The sequence below is a fragment of the Gobius niger genome (assembly GCF_951799975.1).
Source record: "Gobius niger genome assembly, chromosome: 5".
NCBI lineage: Eukaryota > Metazoa > Chordata > Actinopteri > Gobiiformes > Gobiidae > Gobius > Gobius niger.
In genome coordinates this window covers 17,217,644-17,234,785 of record NC_136856.1, presented here as the reverse complement: position 1 = coordinate 17,234,785, position 17,142 = coordinate 17,217,644, and the positions used below count along the sequence as shown (strand labels likewise).

The 17,142-nt window shown below is 41.9% G+C and overlaps 2 protein-coding genes across 3 annotated transcripts in view; both read left to right on the top strand.

The window, feature by feature from the left end:
* Positions 1-17,142, top strand: part of pofut4 (protein O-fucosyltransferase 4) — a 327,876-nt gene that overhangs the window by 264,245 nt on the left and 46,489 nt on the right. The window lies entirely within an intron of this gene.
* Positions 1-17,142, top strand: part of nlgn3a (neuroligin 3a) — a 171,574-nt gene that overhangs the window by 148,457 nt on the left and 5,975 nt on the right. For both annotated transcript variants that reach the window (XM_079556764.1, XM_079556765.1), the window contains one exon: positions 502-1,291. In XM_079556764.1, coding sequence (XP_079412890.1) covers positions 502-1,291 — 790 coding nt within the window. The remainder of the gene's footprint in view (positions 1-501; positions 1,292-17,142) is intronic.

Genomic DNA, 17,142 nt, shown 5'->3' with positions numbered 1-17,142 from the left:
GGACAAAAAAAAAACTTGATATTTGTGCATATTTTACCTTTTAATGGCTCAGTGGTGTTATGGGTGCAGCATGGCGCCTTTGCTTTCCCTCACAGTGGCCTTTATGACGCTACAGGATCAATTGTTTTTCGAGGTTCATAGCAGAAACTGTCCAGAAACCCCCAAAAAACTGACTCTGGAGCGTCATAGAGGCCACTGTGAGGGAAGGCAAAGGTGCCGTGCTACACCCATAACGCCACTGAGTCACTATAAGGTCAGATATGCACAAATATCAAGACTTTTTTTTCCCACATAAAAGGTTACATAGTGCACCTTTAAGTAGGGTTGGGGGGCCTGGGTTAGCCCAGGGGCCATAGCGCATCCTTCCTGTGATGTAAAGCCCTTTGAATTCCCTTTTTCGTGTGTGAATTGAGGTCCGCAATTGAACTTCCCTCGCTTAGCTCTTGCCCACCTTCATTATACGTACAACACCTTATGTCCTCTTGTTCTCTTTTCTTACAGGTTTGTTCCACAGAGCCATCATCCAGAGCGGTTCGGCCTTGTCCAGCTGGGCCGTGAACTACCAGCCGGTCAAATACACCCGTCTGCTCGCCGAGAAGGTGGGCTGCAACGTCCTGGACACCCTGGACATGGTGGATTGCCTCCGGAAAAAGAGCTCCCGGGAACTGGTGGAGCAGGACATCCAACCGGCCCGGTACCACGTCGCCTTCGGGCCGGTGATCGACGGAGACGTGATTCCGGACGATCCGGAAATTCTGATGGAGCAGGGGGAATTCCTCAACTATGATATCATGCTTGGAGTCAACCAGGGGGAGGGGCTGCGGTTTGTGGAGAATGTGGTGGATTCTGAAGACGGCGTCTCCGGGAACGATTTCGACTTTTCCGTGTCGGATTTTGTGGACAGCTTATATGGATATCCAGAAGGCAAGGATACACTTAGAGAGACGATAAAGTTCATGTATACGGATTGGGCTGACAGGGACAACCCAGAAACAAGGCGCAAAACTCTGGTGGCACTATTCACCGATCACCAGTGGGTAGAGCCTTCAGTGGTCACCGCAGACCTACATGCCAGATACGGATCGCCCACGTACTTCTACGCCTTTTACCACCATTGCCAGAGTCTGATGAAGCCGGCCTGGTCCGACGCGGCGCATGGCGACGAGGTGCCCTATGTGTTCGGGATCCCCATGATCGGACCCACCGACCTGTTCCCCTGCAATTTCTCCAAAAACGACGTGATGCTGAGCGCTGTGGTCATGACCTACTGGACCAACTTTGCCAAGACTGGGTGAGTGTTTTAGCTCAGAAACAAAATTGCATACGTGTCTTTATTGAATGAGGGGGGAAAGAAAGGCAAACGTATAGTGTACTGCTGAACATTATAAGGATTTTGACATCTTTACTACCTCTTTCTACTATTAGACAGAAACTGCTCCCTACCGATATTGCTGCTACTACTGCTCACAACCTTTTATCCCTTCTACCATTAGCAAAATAGTGCAGAATTACTGAAGAGAGAAGAGACATTTGTCCAAACCTTAACAGAAGTATCGCTAAATCTATGTTTAAAATGCAGGTCTACTTCCCGTATTATATTAGTTCTGCTAAATTGTTCAACATTTGACAAGCTTTCCTCACATTTCATCTTGACACAAAATCACCGCTAACTAATTTGCTTTTGAAATTAGTCAAACAACTCCACCGATAAATGAGTAAACCCTTTAATGACACCATTTAAAAGCTAAAGTCAAAGTCTTATCGCAGTGCTATTAACAAGACCGGTGCACTATAGAGCAGCAGCTTCAGGCATCAGAGATTGTATAGGACGGGGAAAAGGCATTTCTCAATGTTATTTTTATTTTTTTTCAAAGGTGTTCTTTTTTTTTTTTTCTTTGCCTCGACCCAAGTGTCTGAGACATATTGAATGCGAGGAAGATTAAATGTGTGTCTTGCTGCTTTGTTTGGGTTCAGTATTTGTCCACGGCTACGCTGCTCTTGTGTCCCTGTGTATACGTGCGCGCCTTTGCCTGGAAATGCTATCTATGCTCTATTATAGCTGGCCTCAGAAGACACACAGACTTATCAGCGAGACATATCAAACTCTTGCCCCCGGCACTATCGATTCCCCCTGCCTGGACCAGTCGATCACGGGTGCTCCGGGTGACTCCTACTCCCCACCAATTTCACCCCCGCCCGACCCCCTCCCCCACCCCACCCATTACAAAGCATAGCCCATTCTGTATGACTACAAGTAATCATTTCTAACAACCGGAATTTAATTTGACAATCCTGTTAGTGGAGAGGCTATCGATCTTATTCAATAACAGGAGGCCGTTTAGAACTCTGTCTTGTATTTTATCTCTCTCTACATCATGTGCTGTCCAATGAGGTGGCATTTCCTTTCCATTCAGTCGTCTCTTTACCTGATAGGCTAAAGCCTGCAGCATCTGGCTCTGCTGCTGCTGCTGCTGCTGCTGCATCCTTGAACGGCTAATAGCGCATCAGTGCAGATGGAGGGATGTTTGGATGGTTTGGGGTCCTGAAGCAAAAGCACACAGAGGTCTATCAGTGATGCTTGGACTAAACAGCTGTCTCCTCTGCCTCACAGCCATCTTGTGCTGCTGTGGGCTCATACCAAGCTGCAATTTGTAGATACAGAGCAGGCTTATTAGATGTCTTTTCAGGAATATTAGCTGACATTATTGTAAGTGGCTGTGGTGAATTAGAATGAGAAAAGTTTAAGCCCCGGAGGTAACTTTTTTTAATAGATTATAGCTGTGTAAATGAAATGGTGACACATTGGTGCTTCTCAAAAACCGTAACCTACTCTTTCAGTTCAAAGTAAATGAATTGACTCTATGCACACAGAGTTTTGATTTGAGCCTAGGCACTTGACGGTAACCTAATGGCACAGTGCGGTTGAAAATAAATTCCGATTGTGTAACCTTCTGGTTTCTAAGTTTACTTACAAGCGCTTTTCAATCAGAAGTGTTGTACAATGGGTGAAATAACACAACATAGGAAATGTCAGAAAATAAATAACAAAAGTGAAAAAAAAAAATCCATCAGCCAAAAGCTTTATTAAATAACAAAGTTTTCAATTGGGGCCACGGAGTCGGATATTGCGTTTTGTTTTGCACCGTGTTGCAGATTTAATTTAGAGATCCGTGTTTGTCTTTATGGGCTGAAGGTGGGCAGTTGGGAATCACTGGGTTAGATCATGTGGTTCACCACCTAATCTGGAGTCTGCTGGTCCACCCTGTGTTTTATATTATGAACTTACTACCACGCTTTGAAATTGTGCATGTTTTTCCCTCCCTTTCCCCAAGATATATATCAGCTAGTGTGTGAAACTGAACCTTTAAAAAAAAAAAAAAAAGCATACAAGTGAAGAACTGGCGCCACCCATCGTTTATCTGTCGTATACTTTAGCTCCCCCATTTTAATGAGCATCCGGTGACATTGAGATGAGGGATTTACTGCACTCTCTCCCGCGCTGCAGTGAGGGGAAGCCAAGCGGAAAAAAAAGTAAAGGGGATTTGTTGCCTGAAATTTACTCCAAAAGGAGGTCAAAGATCCAAATAAACAAAAATGCAAAGACAATGTTTTTATATGATGCAAATGAAAACAACGTCACCGCTGATATGCTAGGCCCCAAGTCTTATGATTTCAGAGTAAATGCTTCCATATACAATGCCCGTCCAGACTAAAAGATTACACACATGCCACAATTAGGCCCTGAGATGGGGCTGGGATTAGATGCCAGGATAATGAAAAGTCAGAGGGATCATTTCACAGCAGCCTCACTATCAACACCTATAAAGAGGGGGCTTGTCTAGTAGCATTCTCCTCTATAGAATCCCATCCTAATTTAGACGTCACTGTGGGATATAGTGGACTAGATCTCCAGCTCAAATCAGGCTCTGCAGAGAACATCCCTTTAATTAAGACCCAGTTGGATTCCCTCCGTCCAACAGGCGTCTCTGCTCTAAGTGTAAAAAAAAAAAAAAAAAAATCACCAGGCCAGCTGTCCGTAATGAATCAGCTGACCCAGATTGCAGCACCACTTCCTGCCCCGGACGATGCTTAAGTCGGTTGTAGAGACATGCGTGACACCGTGTCGGGACAGCGCAGCTTCATGTCAACAGTGTGTATCATAGCCTCGCTCGCCCCGCCCCTGCTACCAACCAAAGCTCTCCCTCTCTTGTCGTCTTTACGGGCCAAATCCCTTCCTGTTTTTTTTCTCCCACCAGTGTCGCTCAAGCATAAAAGCATACAGAGAGAGTGCGCACTGTCAAATCTTCTTAGTGTGTTTACTCTATAAGGCCGTTCTTTTCCCGGGCGCAGCAAATGTTGGAGGATTGAGGCAGTTTCAAGTTATTTTTTCGGCTGCAACATTTTGTTTTACTATTGACAGGAAAAATTGACTTCTGCTCCCTCGTCTCCAAAGTTTACAAATCCACATTTTCAAGCAGAAAAAAAAGTGCTGTCAACATCACAAATACATAACAATTTTACGAGTGCCGTTTTCTCTACTCTTAATATATTTTCCGTACATGTGAAAGATTAATAAGATTAATAAGATCACATCTCTGTTGGCTCTCAGACAGCTGAGCGTGTTACATTCTAACAGTCCTCTTAAATGACTTGAAAATACATCGCCTGACCAAAAAAAAAAGGTCACACGCTGTAATATTTTACTGGACCATCTTTATCTGTGGCATTATTTCAATGAGCTTTTGCAATGTCAAAAGATGTCCATGGATTTTTCACCAAGGTCTTGTATTGATGATGGGAGAGTGTGAACACTGTGCAAAGCCTTCTCCAGCACATCCCAATGATTCTCAATGGGGTTAAAAATGGATAAGAAATGAGGTTCCTTCGCGGGGTGGCGGGGTGCACTCCTAGAGATAGGGTGAGGAGCTCAGTTACCTGGGAGGAGCTTGGAGTAGATTCGCTGCTCTTTCACGTCGAAAGGAGCCAGCTGAGGTGGCTCAGGCATCTGTTTCAGATGCCTCCTGGTCTCCCTAAGGAGCTGTTGCAGCCATGTCCTATTGGGAGGAGGCCTCGCAGAAGACCCAGTACACACTGGTGGGACTATGTTTCTGAGCTGGCCTCGGGGTCCCCTCAGAACGGCTGGAGGAGGTGTGTGTGGATCGGGAAGTAGTCTTTTTGATTAGTCCTCATTTCGACCTATCTTAGTCAACGTTTAGCCTGATTCAGCTGGTACTGGTTTAAATCTAGTACTCAGAGCGAATTGTTTTGCTTCGAAGTTATATGGTCTGTAAAGTTTGAGATCCACAGACCTAGTCACTTAACTGCTTTAAAAATCTTTGCTACTCTTCAGCAGTGCTCTCCCAAGTTTATATCAAAGGCACTGCAGGGGGACCGCCCAAAGACTTAAATGTCTTTAATGTAAATTGCTGAGGAAAAACATATCCTTTTGATTCGCGTGACTTCATATTGTTGAGGATGTGGGTACCACGATCTTCTGGACTTTGAGATTGGCTGCTCTCCGTCATGTGTACTTTAAGAGTACGTTCTATTCTTTCACTAATGAGTATTTTATGATCTTCACAGAACCTTCAATTACGTATACATTCCCAGTTATCTTTTAATCTCCAAAAAGGTTTTTAGAAAATCCCAAAACTTTTCAGAAAAAGCTTCAATAATGAGCAAAAGATCACTCATTATAAATAAAGTCTGTCTTTGCAGTATATTTTCCCACCAGCTCATTTCCTAGTTCTAGTAGCAGAGCCCCATGCTGCGAAGGGGCTTTACTAAGGTAGATAAAAAGACCGACCCATCATGTGTTTATTTCAATCTCTCCTCTTACAGCCCACATCATCCCCCTCTCCCTCATTACGCCACAGCAAGAAAGTCTAGTGTAACCCATTCACACATACGCTAACATATGCAGTATTGATTGGGCTCTCCTTTCACTAGCCGACTTAAACATATGTAGATAGGAGTGAGAACAGTGTGTGTCTGTAGCCTTGTACTTTGATTTATTTCCCTGTTAGGCGATTTTTACAGTTCCTCCCACTTGACAATCGAAAGGCCCTTCTATGCAGCATTATTGACATGTATGCCTCAACAGTCTGACCTCATTTGCTAACTGCCTCGGCCTTTTTTGCACAGCTGTCAAGAAAAAGCTACATCATCCATTCAGAGAATGTTGCATCCATGTGGGAAATGTTTTAATGAACATGTTTTCACTGTAGAACTTAATAAATGCCTGCTAATTATTATATGAGGGCAGAAGCACATCTAGGTGCAAAAACAGCTACAAAAAGAAAAATGTATATATATATTACTTAATTGAAGCCATTTGACTGCTCATAAGCTTCTCCTGGATGGCTAACATGTAGCATATATTTCATCACATCACATTATGGCAGAGTTGGGGCAGTAGGATTTTAATCAGGTTTTTAAATTAAACGTCATGTGACAGGACATAATTAAAAATATTAACAATAAAAACATACTATGACAATATACCGAGCTGCATCCAAAATAGCAATAACAATCATTTGTGTGGCAAATGTGACATTAGCACAAACATTCAAATTCAATTGGTGATTGAACCAAACATTTCAACAACCTTTGAAACAACACTTATACAAACAACACGTTTTTGAGAAATAATCTAGGTAGAAAACCATTGCTACAATTGAAAACTCCTGGATGACTGTGAGTTCACACAAACGGCACCATTGTTAATACAGTTTTCCAACTTGCTGAATATGGATTGTATAGTTGCTCCACCCTGAGCCTCCCGATAGGCTTATTATCATCAGCCTCTTTCATTAGGACCTGCCAACCCTGAATCAGAAACACCTTCAATGGTTGCCTTTGTGAAAGCATAGCCACCGTGCTTACTCCATTAAATAGGCACTTACTTGATAGGAGATTTGTAGCCAATATCCTGATTTGCATTAGAGAAGGTAAGGAAGTGGTGTGGCTTGTTAAGGAGCCTAGACGCCATTGATTGGTGTCCATGCTGCGCGCTGAATGTAATGAGATGAAAAGCAGTGGGTATATGGGAAAAGAGGAAGTGCATTTGCATCACTACATAATTCACCAGCAGAGAAAAATCAAAATGAAAAATACCCGGTATGAAGTTTTGTGTTGAACATCTACAAGTTTATCTTCCCACAGTCTATCCAAAAATAGCGTAGTATGTCATAAAGAGGCAAATGCAACTTACAGCTCTGAATTATTATAGGATGTTATTGTCTAGTGAAGTTACTCCAAAACAAATGAGAGTTGCTCAGGCTAATAACTTATACTAGCTAATAACCACCTGTATGGACCATAAACATAATAAATAGTAAACGCCCCCCTCTGCTCACTCCTCCCCGTTCATGTTAATGCTAACAATTGTTCGAGGGGGAGTCCATGATGGATTTACAGACTCCTCCTAGCCTGCTCCGACCAACCATGATCCTAAAAAGGGCAAACGGGCGGGATCTTCACTCATTAATAAACAAGAATTCCAAAATGTACCCGCCTGGTTTCTTTAATTATACCTAACCCAGCGTTGTCACAAGAGCAATATCCTGCAGTAGAAAGTTTAACATTATTGGAAACCAGGCTTTATTAAACGTGTTTAAAGATCAATGCTCTCTCGTGCAAAACTAGCTTTTTCTGCTGCCACTAGATGGAGGTGCTGCAGCAATGGCAGCCAATGGCAGCCCCGCTTCATGGTGGTCACGAAACAGTGCTACCCATTGGTATGAACACACAGTGGCCAAATCTTCTTCCTCCTTGTGAGTCAGTGGCATCGACAGTACAGCACACTGCCACCGACTACTCAGGAGTTTAAATCATCAGGTTTTTAAACGGGCCAAAACCACAGATTCGAGAGAGAATCCACGATGGCAGCTCAGTCTCCTCCCACAGAGCATGTTCCAAAAAAGGACAAAAAGGCGGGAAACACAGCAGCAACAAGCCTCCACACAGTGCTCCAGGGCCTGTCCATCAAAGCCCAAAGCTAAGACTTTAAAAATATATATAATATAAGACCAGCGTGGTTGAAAATATCATACTCTTGGCTTTTAAGTTGCTTTTGAGACGCGTAAAGTGCCTATTGGTTTCCATGCATTACTGAATCTTCTGGAGTTGCTCCTCGCCACTAGGGGGTGGCACAGCAGATATGTCAGCTTTTTCAGAAATGTAGTGGAGTAAAATATGTTCTCAGCACTACTCAAGTAAAGTTCAGATCATTAAAAAAGGTGCAGTATAAAAGTAAATATTCTTAGTTACTGACCACCTCTGATATAACAAAAAACATATTAGACAGATAAAAAAATCTATGCGAATGAACATTATCATAGTGCTAAATGGAATTGCTTATTAGACAGTTAATCAAACTCTATTGTCTTCCCAATACGCAGCAGTGTGAGCAACATGTTTCACCACCGCTGCGCTGCCCCAGACACACAGCATCACTTAGCCCATTGAACTGAAGGCTGCCATTACTGCTGCAGATCACATCACTCTTACCTCTGCTCAGCGTGACGCCGTATACAAGGGTAAAAGAGCAATGCCTCTCGATCCGCCTTCTCAGCGCTCAAAAGGCCCTCCAGCGTACCCCCTATCCCGGTGCCTCTCCGGGCAAATTTACAAACATTTGCCCGGAATTTAATATTAAAAATGTATCCTGAACACAAGAGAATATTCTTAAATTGGTGTTACGGGTGCTTTGCTTTATCAGGTGGGTATATTCAAACAACTGCAGGGCCCAAATTTGTTACACGGGTTAAAAATAAATAAAAGTAAACGCTGCATATTTTAGCAGCGGTTAATGCATGTTCCGTGTTCTGAAAGGCAGAGATGCTGCAAAGGATGGCAGTGAACCCTCAGTGTAGTGAAAATAGATTCTTGTCTCCTGCCTTCGGGCGCCTAAACGTGTCGCCTTAGATTCGGTGATGGCTAGGGCTATGATCACTCAAGCACTTCAAATTACATCAGGATGGGAAGGGAAGAGGGAGGAGGACATGGGGAATGGGAAAGAAAGAAAGAAAATGATATTCATTCTCTTCGCCTTTATCTGTCTTTTACATCAGCGCTGGCGGACAGGGCTTCGAATGGTTAATGAGCAGATACACCCTTGTTCTGATACATGGGGAAACTGCATAATGTTGGTCTAAAATTAACGTCAGGGAAAGCGTTATGGTGTCCAATCAAAAAGAAGTTGAGCTTGATGGTTTTAAGGTGCAATATCCAGATGATTTGGAGTGGCAATGTATTGCAATGGCTGAACAGTTTGCTTTTTACTGTTAAACTACATATTAAAAATAAACATGAAAGTATTACTTAATTAATGCTTGCATCACTTGCACTAATGAACAAGAGTTAGGGATTAGGAAACACGGCATAAAACCAACAACCCAAGTTTCATGCAAGATAACATTTTAACTGTATTTACCACGACTGGATCATTTGCATGAAATTTTCATTTGCATGAAGAATGATGTGTAATTTCCATGTTTTGGTAGGCTGTGAAATGTGTCTTGAATTTTTACAACAATATTATTGCAATTTCTTACTAAACCATTCGAGAATAAAAATAAATTGCTATTTATCATATTGGGTCATGCTGTACGGTACCATCTCTGTAGCACAGTCATAACTTTGGCTTTCTGGCACTGGATGTTTTTGGCTTGCATATCAGTATGACGCACAACAGAGGGTATTTATCCCATGTGGAAGCATAGCCAGACTTGAATGGTTCAGACCAGTGCAATGTCACAAGTAGGGATAGCCTGGCCTTAGCCATCCGTAAACTCCGGTCAATTATAATTTCCCTACATGTACGTCTGGGTTTGATCTGTGAGGCCGCGTTACATCGGTTGAATTTCAACCTACCATTCAGAGAGAGGGGGAGGCGGGTGTTTCACTCACTCGGGCGCATTACATACGTCACAACCAAACCCTAGCGAAAATCAGATCCAATCGTTTCAAAGGAGTTCACCCCTCCCAGCTGATAACGGAGCTCAATTGTGAAAGTCCAGACTGTACGAAATGCAATGGGTACGAGGGTGTGGCAAAACCAGGCTAAAGTAGGGATGTATAACAATAATGAAATTTGGGGTCACAATTATCTTGGCTAAAATAATTGCAATTAACCAGATCATTACGATATTTGCCTTTGGTTTAAAAAAAAATCACTGAAACTACAGAAATGATGGAGATTGGGCAATTAGGAAATATGTGATATTGATTAATTGCCGCATTTTTTGTCGCGATAAACAATATTATTGTTTATCGTCCCATCCCTAGTAACAAGTTCATGTCTCCTGCAAAAGACATTCAGACTCCTGCCTATATTTCATCTATCATCTCAGACACCATTGCTTTTTTCTCGAACATTGCGTTTTAGTAAATTCAAGTGAACAGACAGAGTGAAAACAAGGATAATTTACTGACTGGAAAATCACAACAAAAATGTTAGCTCATTTTCAAGTTTCCTTGCATTTTTGTTTTAAGTAATTTTGCTAAATATTATGACTCCATATCACCCACACTGTCATTATGGTAATTGGCCGATATATTGTGCCGCCACAGTTGCCAGCTTGGTCCTCATTTGCGATGCAGCTTTGAACCACATGGTCACGCCACAATATTATCTTCTAATTCACCGCTCGTATCTTCACCATGTCAAGAACGTGTAAAGTGATAGACCTCTGTCTCATTGAACAAAGCCGTTTTAGGCTGTAATATCCAGATGTTCCAGCAGTGTTATGTCTACACAGATTGCCTCGGTTCATTTTTCTTACTCTAACACTACATAAAAATAACCATAAAGGCCGTTTGGAGTGCCATAACACTAAAGATTTCCTTCAGCATCTGTAGAGGAGCACGGCCCGAACATGAGTAAATGACCTCTTGATAAAAAGATCAGGTTGCTCATGCTCACAAATCCACTGCTTCCCTTCTGACAGATTTGAGATTGCTCACACATACACATTCAATCACACATACAAACATAGGGGAGCACTTAACCACGGTCGGCGGCCCAAGGTCCTCAGGGGTCGCGCGAGGTCACGGGGCTTTTGAGACGTGCGGAGGAGTATAGGCGAGCAGCAGCTGTAGGCGGAGGTTTATAGCACCTCTGCCATACAAACACATCACCGGAAATCTGAAAGGCTATTAAAACGCCCGCTTTTATGGCCGTAATAATCCGTCTCCTCTGCCCCTGCATGGGAGTCCAGCGACCGCGCGGATTAAGTGGGATAGGCCTGACAGGCGCGAAGCTATCGGCTAATGCAGCAATGACCAACAAACATCACATTATATTCATACAAGTCACTGTGATGTATGAGCCACATAAATCAAGCGTGCCTTCACAACTTACCGGCACTCCCGTAAAGGGCCCCCAACATCTCATGTATCCAAACCTGGATGAGGAGTTATATCAGAAAGGGCATCTCATTTAGTGAACAAATGAAGGGAGTGCAAAATCTACTTGGCTAATCTGACACCATGAATGGATTTGGACTTTATCATTCGGGATTTTCCAACCCTGAGGCACAGCAGCTTTGTTTGAATCATGTATTTTTCCTTAGTTGTTATGATAGGTAGGTGGAATAGCCAAAATATTTACTCAAGTAAGAGTAATGTTAGTTTAAAATAATGTAAGTAGAAGTGAAAAGGGGAGACCCAGGATCTGATTCTGAAAATACCCTATGAGTACTGAATATAGTGAGTCTGATTAGTTATATCTGATTTTTATATATTTTCAAATATGTACTATATATATACATTCCGAACTTTCTGAACAAGTTTTGAGGCACATTCCACGATAATTTGCAGGGTCATTTCCAAAGCACTACATACACAAGCAAAAAGGAAAGGGGAGTAAACCAGTCAGCGAAGGGCGGGCGTCTGCCATTGATGAGGTGTTAATAGTGGTTCTAATCTTGCGGCGTTTGGATAATGAATCACGAAACTCACCTACTGTCGATGTGTTTTTGGTCATTTAAAGGAATAGGCCACCGTTTTTAGATACTGAGATATGTTCTTACCTTAGCTTAGATGAGTTCTTTTGTACCTGTCTGGTCTTCACACGTGCCTTCAAGGAGTAGTTTGGCGTCCGCACAGTAAAGTGAAGATATTACTGTGCAAATTTCGAAATACTCCTGGTATTATTACGCCTTAAAATATAGTTCCCCCTTTTATCTGCTTAGAACAAAGCTCTCTCTCTCTTCGCGTCCTGTGAGTGACGCTGCTCGCGAACTACACGTGACCTCAAATCTGATTGCACGGGGTCGTTTGAGTTTTCTGATGCTGCCAATGGGGACGTGGGTCCTAGACTGATATACCTCTATATAAAAATATAAAGGGGAATCATTCTGGTCTCGCCAGGCTGTCATTTTTCAAGCCAGTTTCACAGGAATGCAAGAAAACTAGACGATAGATCGATACAAATGCTTTATAATTAGATGCACAGTGTTTTTCCAATAAATGTTTACACTAAAGGAGGACAAAACGTATTTTGTTCCACTACTAGAAAAAAGAATCAGGTATAGGTCCTTTAATGCGACAGGATGGACCAAACCATAAAATTATGACAATTCTGATACTTCAAAGAATACACCATACGATTTATATCAAAGGGAAAAGTAATATTTGATTAAAGATAATTAATTCAACTTCATGTTTCATTCCCATACTGTATGTCACATGAAGCTTCTGTTACAGATTCACTCCCAGTAGAAAGAGTAACCAAATGTTTTACTCAAGCATGACTGCAATTTCTTCAAAATAATATTACTAAGTAGAAGTAAAAAGCACCGTGTGATGAAACTACTCAAACTACAGCTACTTTGAAGAAGATTTGTGCAGTTTTGGAGAAAGTGATTATTTTAGTCATAAATGTCTCCGTCGTTTTGGTAACATAACTTTTTAACCTGGCGGGCCTCCACAGTCTGTTTGCGCCAGTCCAAAGCTTGGATAAATGGAGTCTGGATTGGACCAGCCGTTCATATGCAAAGCGTATCTTCAGAATATTTCTATTCATTTCATGCCTGATTCCCAATTCTTTTGTAGTGCTGTTGTCTCATTTCAAAGTCTTCAGTCCATCAAATATCAGGCGCCTGTTGATAACTTAGCATTTGCTTCTCTTTCCAGACTATTTAATCCTATTTTATTCCCTGCCCGTCTCAGATCATTGGAGTGTGACCGGGTTCACTACTGGCTTCATGGCCATTACTTTGTTTCAATGACTACTAAAAGAGGCATGGGGCGAGAAATAAATGTCTCATGAAGATGCACAGTTGTTGTGAGAGAAAAAAACAAAACAAAAAGCAGATTGGCAATCAAGAAAGCCAAGCTTGAACTTGAGTGAATAAAACCAAACAGGCCAGATGCATGCAAAGAACTTTAAATCTGTTACTATTTATACCCATCACTTTATTATGTATATGTTTTGCATTTTCTGTAAAACATTAGAAATTCATTTGTATATTCATTATTGAGTTATTTGCTTAGTGAGTTTAGTCTTAACAAGCAAGTGAGCCCCCCTTTTATTTTTAAGTTTCATAATTAGAGTGCAAGAGCAAGTCCATTTCCTCGCGAACAACGTCTCAGATGTCTTTGATATACCAGCGCCCTGAGTGGGGATGAGGGTGTATCAAGATGAAGGACAAACAGAGGATGAGCTCTGTTATAATTGCACTTTTCAAAGGCACTCTCCTCTGGCCACTGTGCCATGCAATTAGAGCAGTTTGTGCACACTTACTCCTGGATTAATTTGCTCATACAAGAGTTCACCGCCCTCAGTGCTCCCTACATTGCTCAGAAGGCCAACAGTCTCTCCGTGTCTGGACAACAACAAACTCAACCAAGAAGCCAAAATTAAAAAGGTCTTGAAGTTACCAGATCACGGAGCAAAAGTGAGCGTTCCGTATCCGCCAGGGGGTAGGCTACATGGAAGTATTTTATATCTGAAAAGAAGTTCAACCTGAACAGTATTTCAGTATAATTCTTAAATAAAAGTGAATTTTTTATTATGTTTTTGCATTATTTTAAACAAATACACAACAATAGTTATAAATCTATAGCGTTTAGTGGATCATTTTCTAAATAATTGTTCAAGTTAAGGTGTACTTTGAGACAAGGTTGGGAACCACTGCCATAAACGTCCTGATTGGGATTTCAAATGCAGGAGTGGGTGTCTGGATTTTAGTTTACATAAAGAAAAACAAAAATAACATAAAATATAAAATAACTGAACAAAACCAAAACAGAACATTCCGATTCAAAGACAAGTGGAAAGCTCAAAGTCCACTAACAATCCCATGTGAGTTCACATGATGCCTCTATGAAGTATAGAAGATATGTCCATGCCGATGCACAACATAAAAGGGTCCCATTTTGTAAAACACATCGTCTCTACAGTGCAATTTGCTGGTTAAATAATCCAAGGACACATATTCAAGCATGGTACGATGCCATTGACTTTTGCAGGGTGCTTTATCTGTAATCCAGTTGAGAAGGATACATTTCCTTGCACAAAATGTAAGCATCCTGTGAAGTTGCCTCCCATACTTCCCAGTGATCGTGACATCTGTTACACCAAGTAACATGATCAGTGGATTGCACTCTTTAGTAGTAAGAATGGGGAATATTTTACTAAGTTCACCTTTTATAAAATGCCAAAAATGATGTACTTTTCTGCAGGACCAGTAGCAATGTGTGAGAGTAGCCACTTCGGTTTAACGGAGAAAGGTCTGAATTAAATTTATGACGTTGGGAAGGGGAGATGTGAACACGATGTAAGATTTTGAGTTGTAAAGCTTTTACCCGATTACAGACACTTAAAGAGTTTGTATTTTTCCATACAAGATCCCAATCATCATCATTCATTTCCAGCTCTAATGTGTCTCTGCAATGTTAGTCTTTATTTAGTTTATTTAGTTTACATTTTAGACCCAGTGTAGTCCTGATTTGATCTAATGCAGGGCTGGTGGCACTTGCAGGGTCACATATTTTATGAGGTGGGACTTGTGTGGAAACATTTACACTGTGACGCCATAATTAGTCCGCCATATATTACAACACACCCTCGCTTTGCTGGGAGAATTATCCGTCAATCACCAATAATTGTGGTTTCTTACATTGCCCAAAACGGTCAGCTTCGCCTACTGTTTGAAAATGGTCTAATAATATTGAGCAAATGAAATAACAATAATGTGTGCTCAACCTGGTCTTGGATTACAAAGACATAGAGAAGTCAGTGCGTTCCATATTGTAATTCACAGCACTGAATCATCTTCTTGAGAAATTCGATCATTATTCCAGGGTTATCTTGGAGTATTGAGCATACGTAGGAGTTTTTGGCTGACAACCTCAAATTTTCTTTTTGAACTCGGCCCAGTGCACCTGCAGCTGCACTGTTGCTTGATTCAGACAGAAATACGGCAGCGCAGCATTGACTTCTGGCTCAGTGGATCTGACTGGTTGCATCACGCTGCACCTCGAGATACAAAATACAAATACGGCGCGGTAACCTATTAGCCTGGACACTGTGAGTAGGAGACATGGAGCTGGGATCACACTCGAAGGCTTAGGGGAAGGACTTCAAAGCTGCTCTGAAAAGTTCAGCCGCTGCAGTGGTAGAAATTGTTCAAAGGAATGCAGCCCTGTTTACTATCGACTTTGCAACAATTACCCAAGCATATGTGTGTGTAATTAGATAAGGCAGCCAGTTGTTCCCTAATGCGGCAAATCAAATTAACTAAAGATGCCACATTGATTTCTTTGTGTTCCCTAAATTATTCATCTGAACCAGCCAGGAACCAAAGAGCTCTCTCAACTTCTACATTCAACGTGTGCACCTATGTTACCATGTGAAATGTACCATAGCACTTCTTTGGTATAGCGATTTTCAAACCATTTTCTTTTATTATAGACGCATTGAGTTGCCTGGTGTACGAAATGTGCCGTATAAATGAACTTGCCCTGACAAATGGAGTGGCAGATATTGCTTTTTCTTTTTATTATAGAAGTTGTATGCTTCGTTTGGTTTGTCTGCTAGTCAAGAAATTAGCACTTTCAGACGCTTCCAACCAGTAAAAAACACACACACTGAGAATTTTTTATAAGTTAGAAATTGGATGAAAGGCGAAACGTCCAACACCTAAATTGGACAGTACAAATGATGTATGGAAATCTCCTGTACGACTGAGAGCTTGTTTATGTGCCAATTTAATAATAGGATATTTGTTAGAGACTGTGCATGAACCAGATAACAATTACCAACTACTAAATTAGACAGTGATCATTTCAACCGTCGCCTACTGACGATCTGAGATCATGAGACGCCTAATGTCAAAATGTGGGTTTTGTGACCACCCAATAACACCCAATGTATTAGATAATGCATGGTGTAATCTGATCTCTGTTATGTTGTATCCAATGGGCTAAGAACATGCTTCTCTTTGGTCCTCATGGCCAGGAGCTGACATTCCTGCAATACCACCCCCTGGTGGCCGGGGGCGACTCCAAAAGACACTTTTTAAAACTGATTCCAATGGAGTCTTTACACCTCCCAAATACCAAACACTTAAAAGCCTGGCTCCAAAGAGAGTCTTGTTTTCTAAAAATTGCTATGACCCATGTGACATGGGCAAGGTATCATGTTTCTAACCACGCTGGTTTTTGTTCTGGTAAATTAAAACATTTAAGCCTGAGACTTTGATTGACAGGCTCTGGAGCACTGTGGAGGCTTGTTGCTGCTCAGCTCGCCTCATGGGGGCGGAGTTTCCCGCCTTTTTGTCCATATTTGGGACCTGCTCTGTAGGAGGAGATTGAGCAGCGTCATGGATTCTCTTTTGAATGGAGTAATTCATGTAAATAGGGAGGAGTGAGCACAAGACGTCTACCAATCAATTAAGATCCGAACATCGTTCACTCCGAAAATGACAGACACTGACAAATAGGAGGAAGTGGGCAGGCAAATTGTCTTTTTTTTATCACAAAGCTGGGAATGCTATGCTACAACAGCTTGCAGCCTGAATATAGTCTGCACCATTGATGTCCCGTTCTCTGACATGTTGCACACGCCGCCGACGCTGGAGATCAATACGACCTTACCTCTGCCGGCCGCTCCTCTGGAAACTTAATTACTGA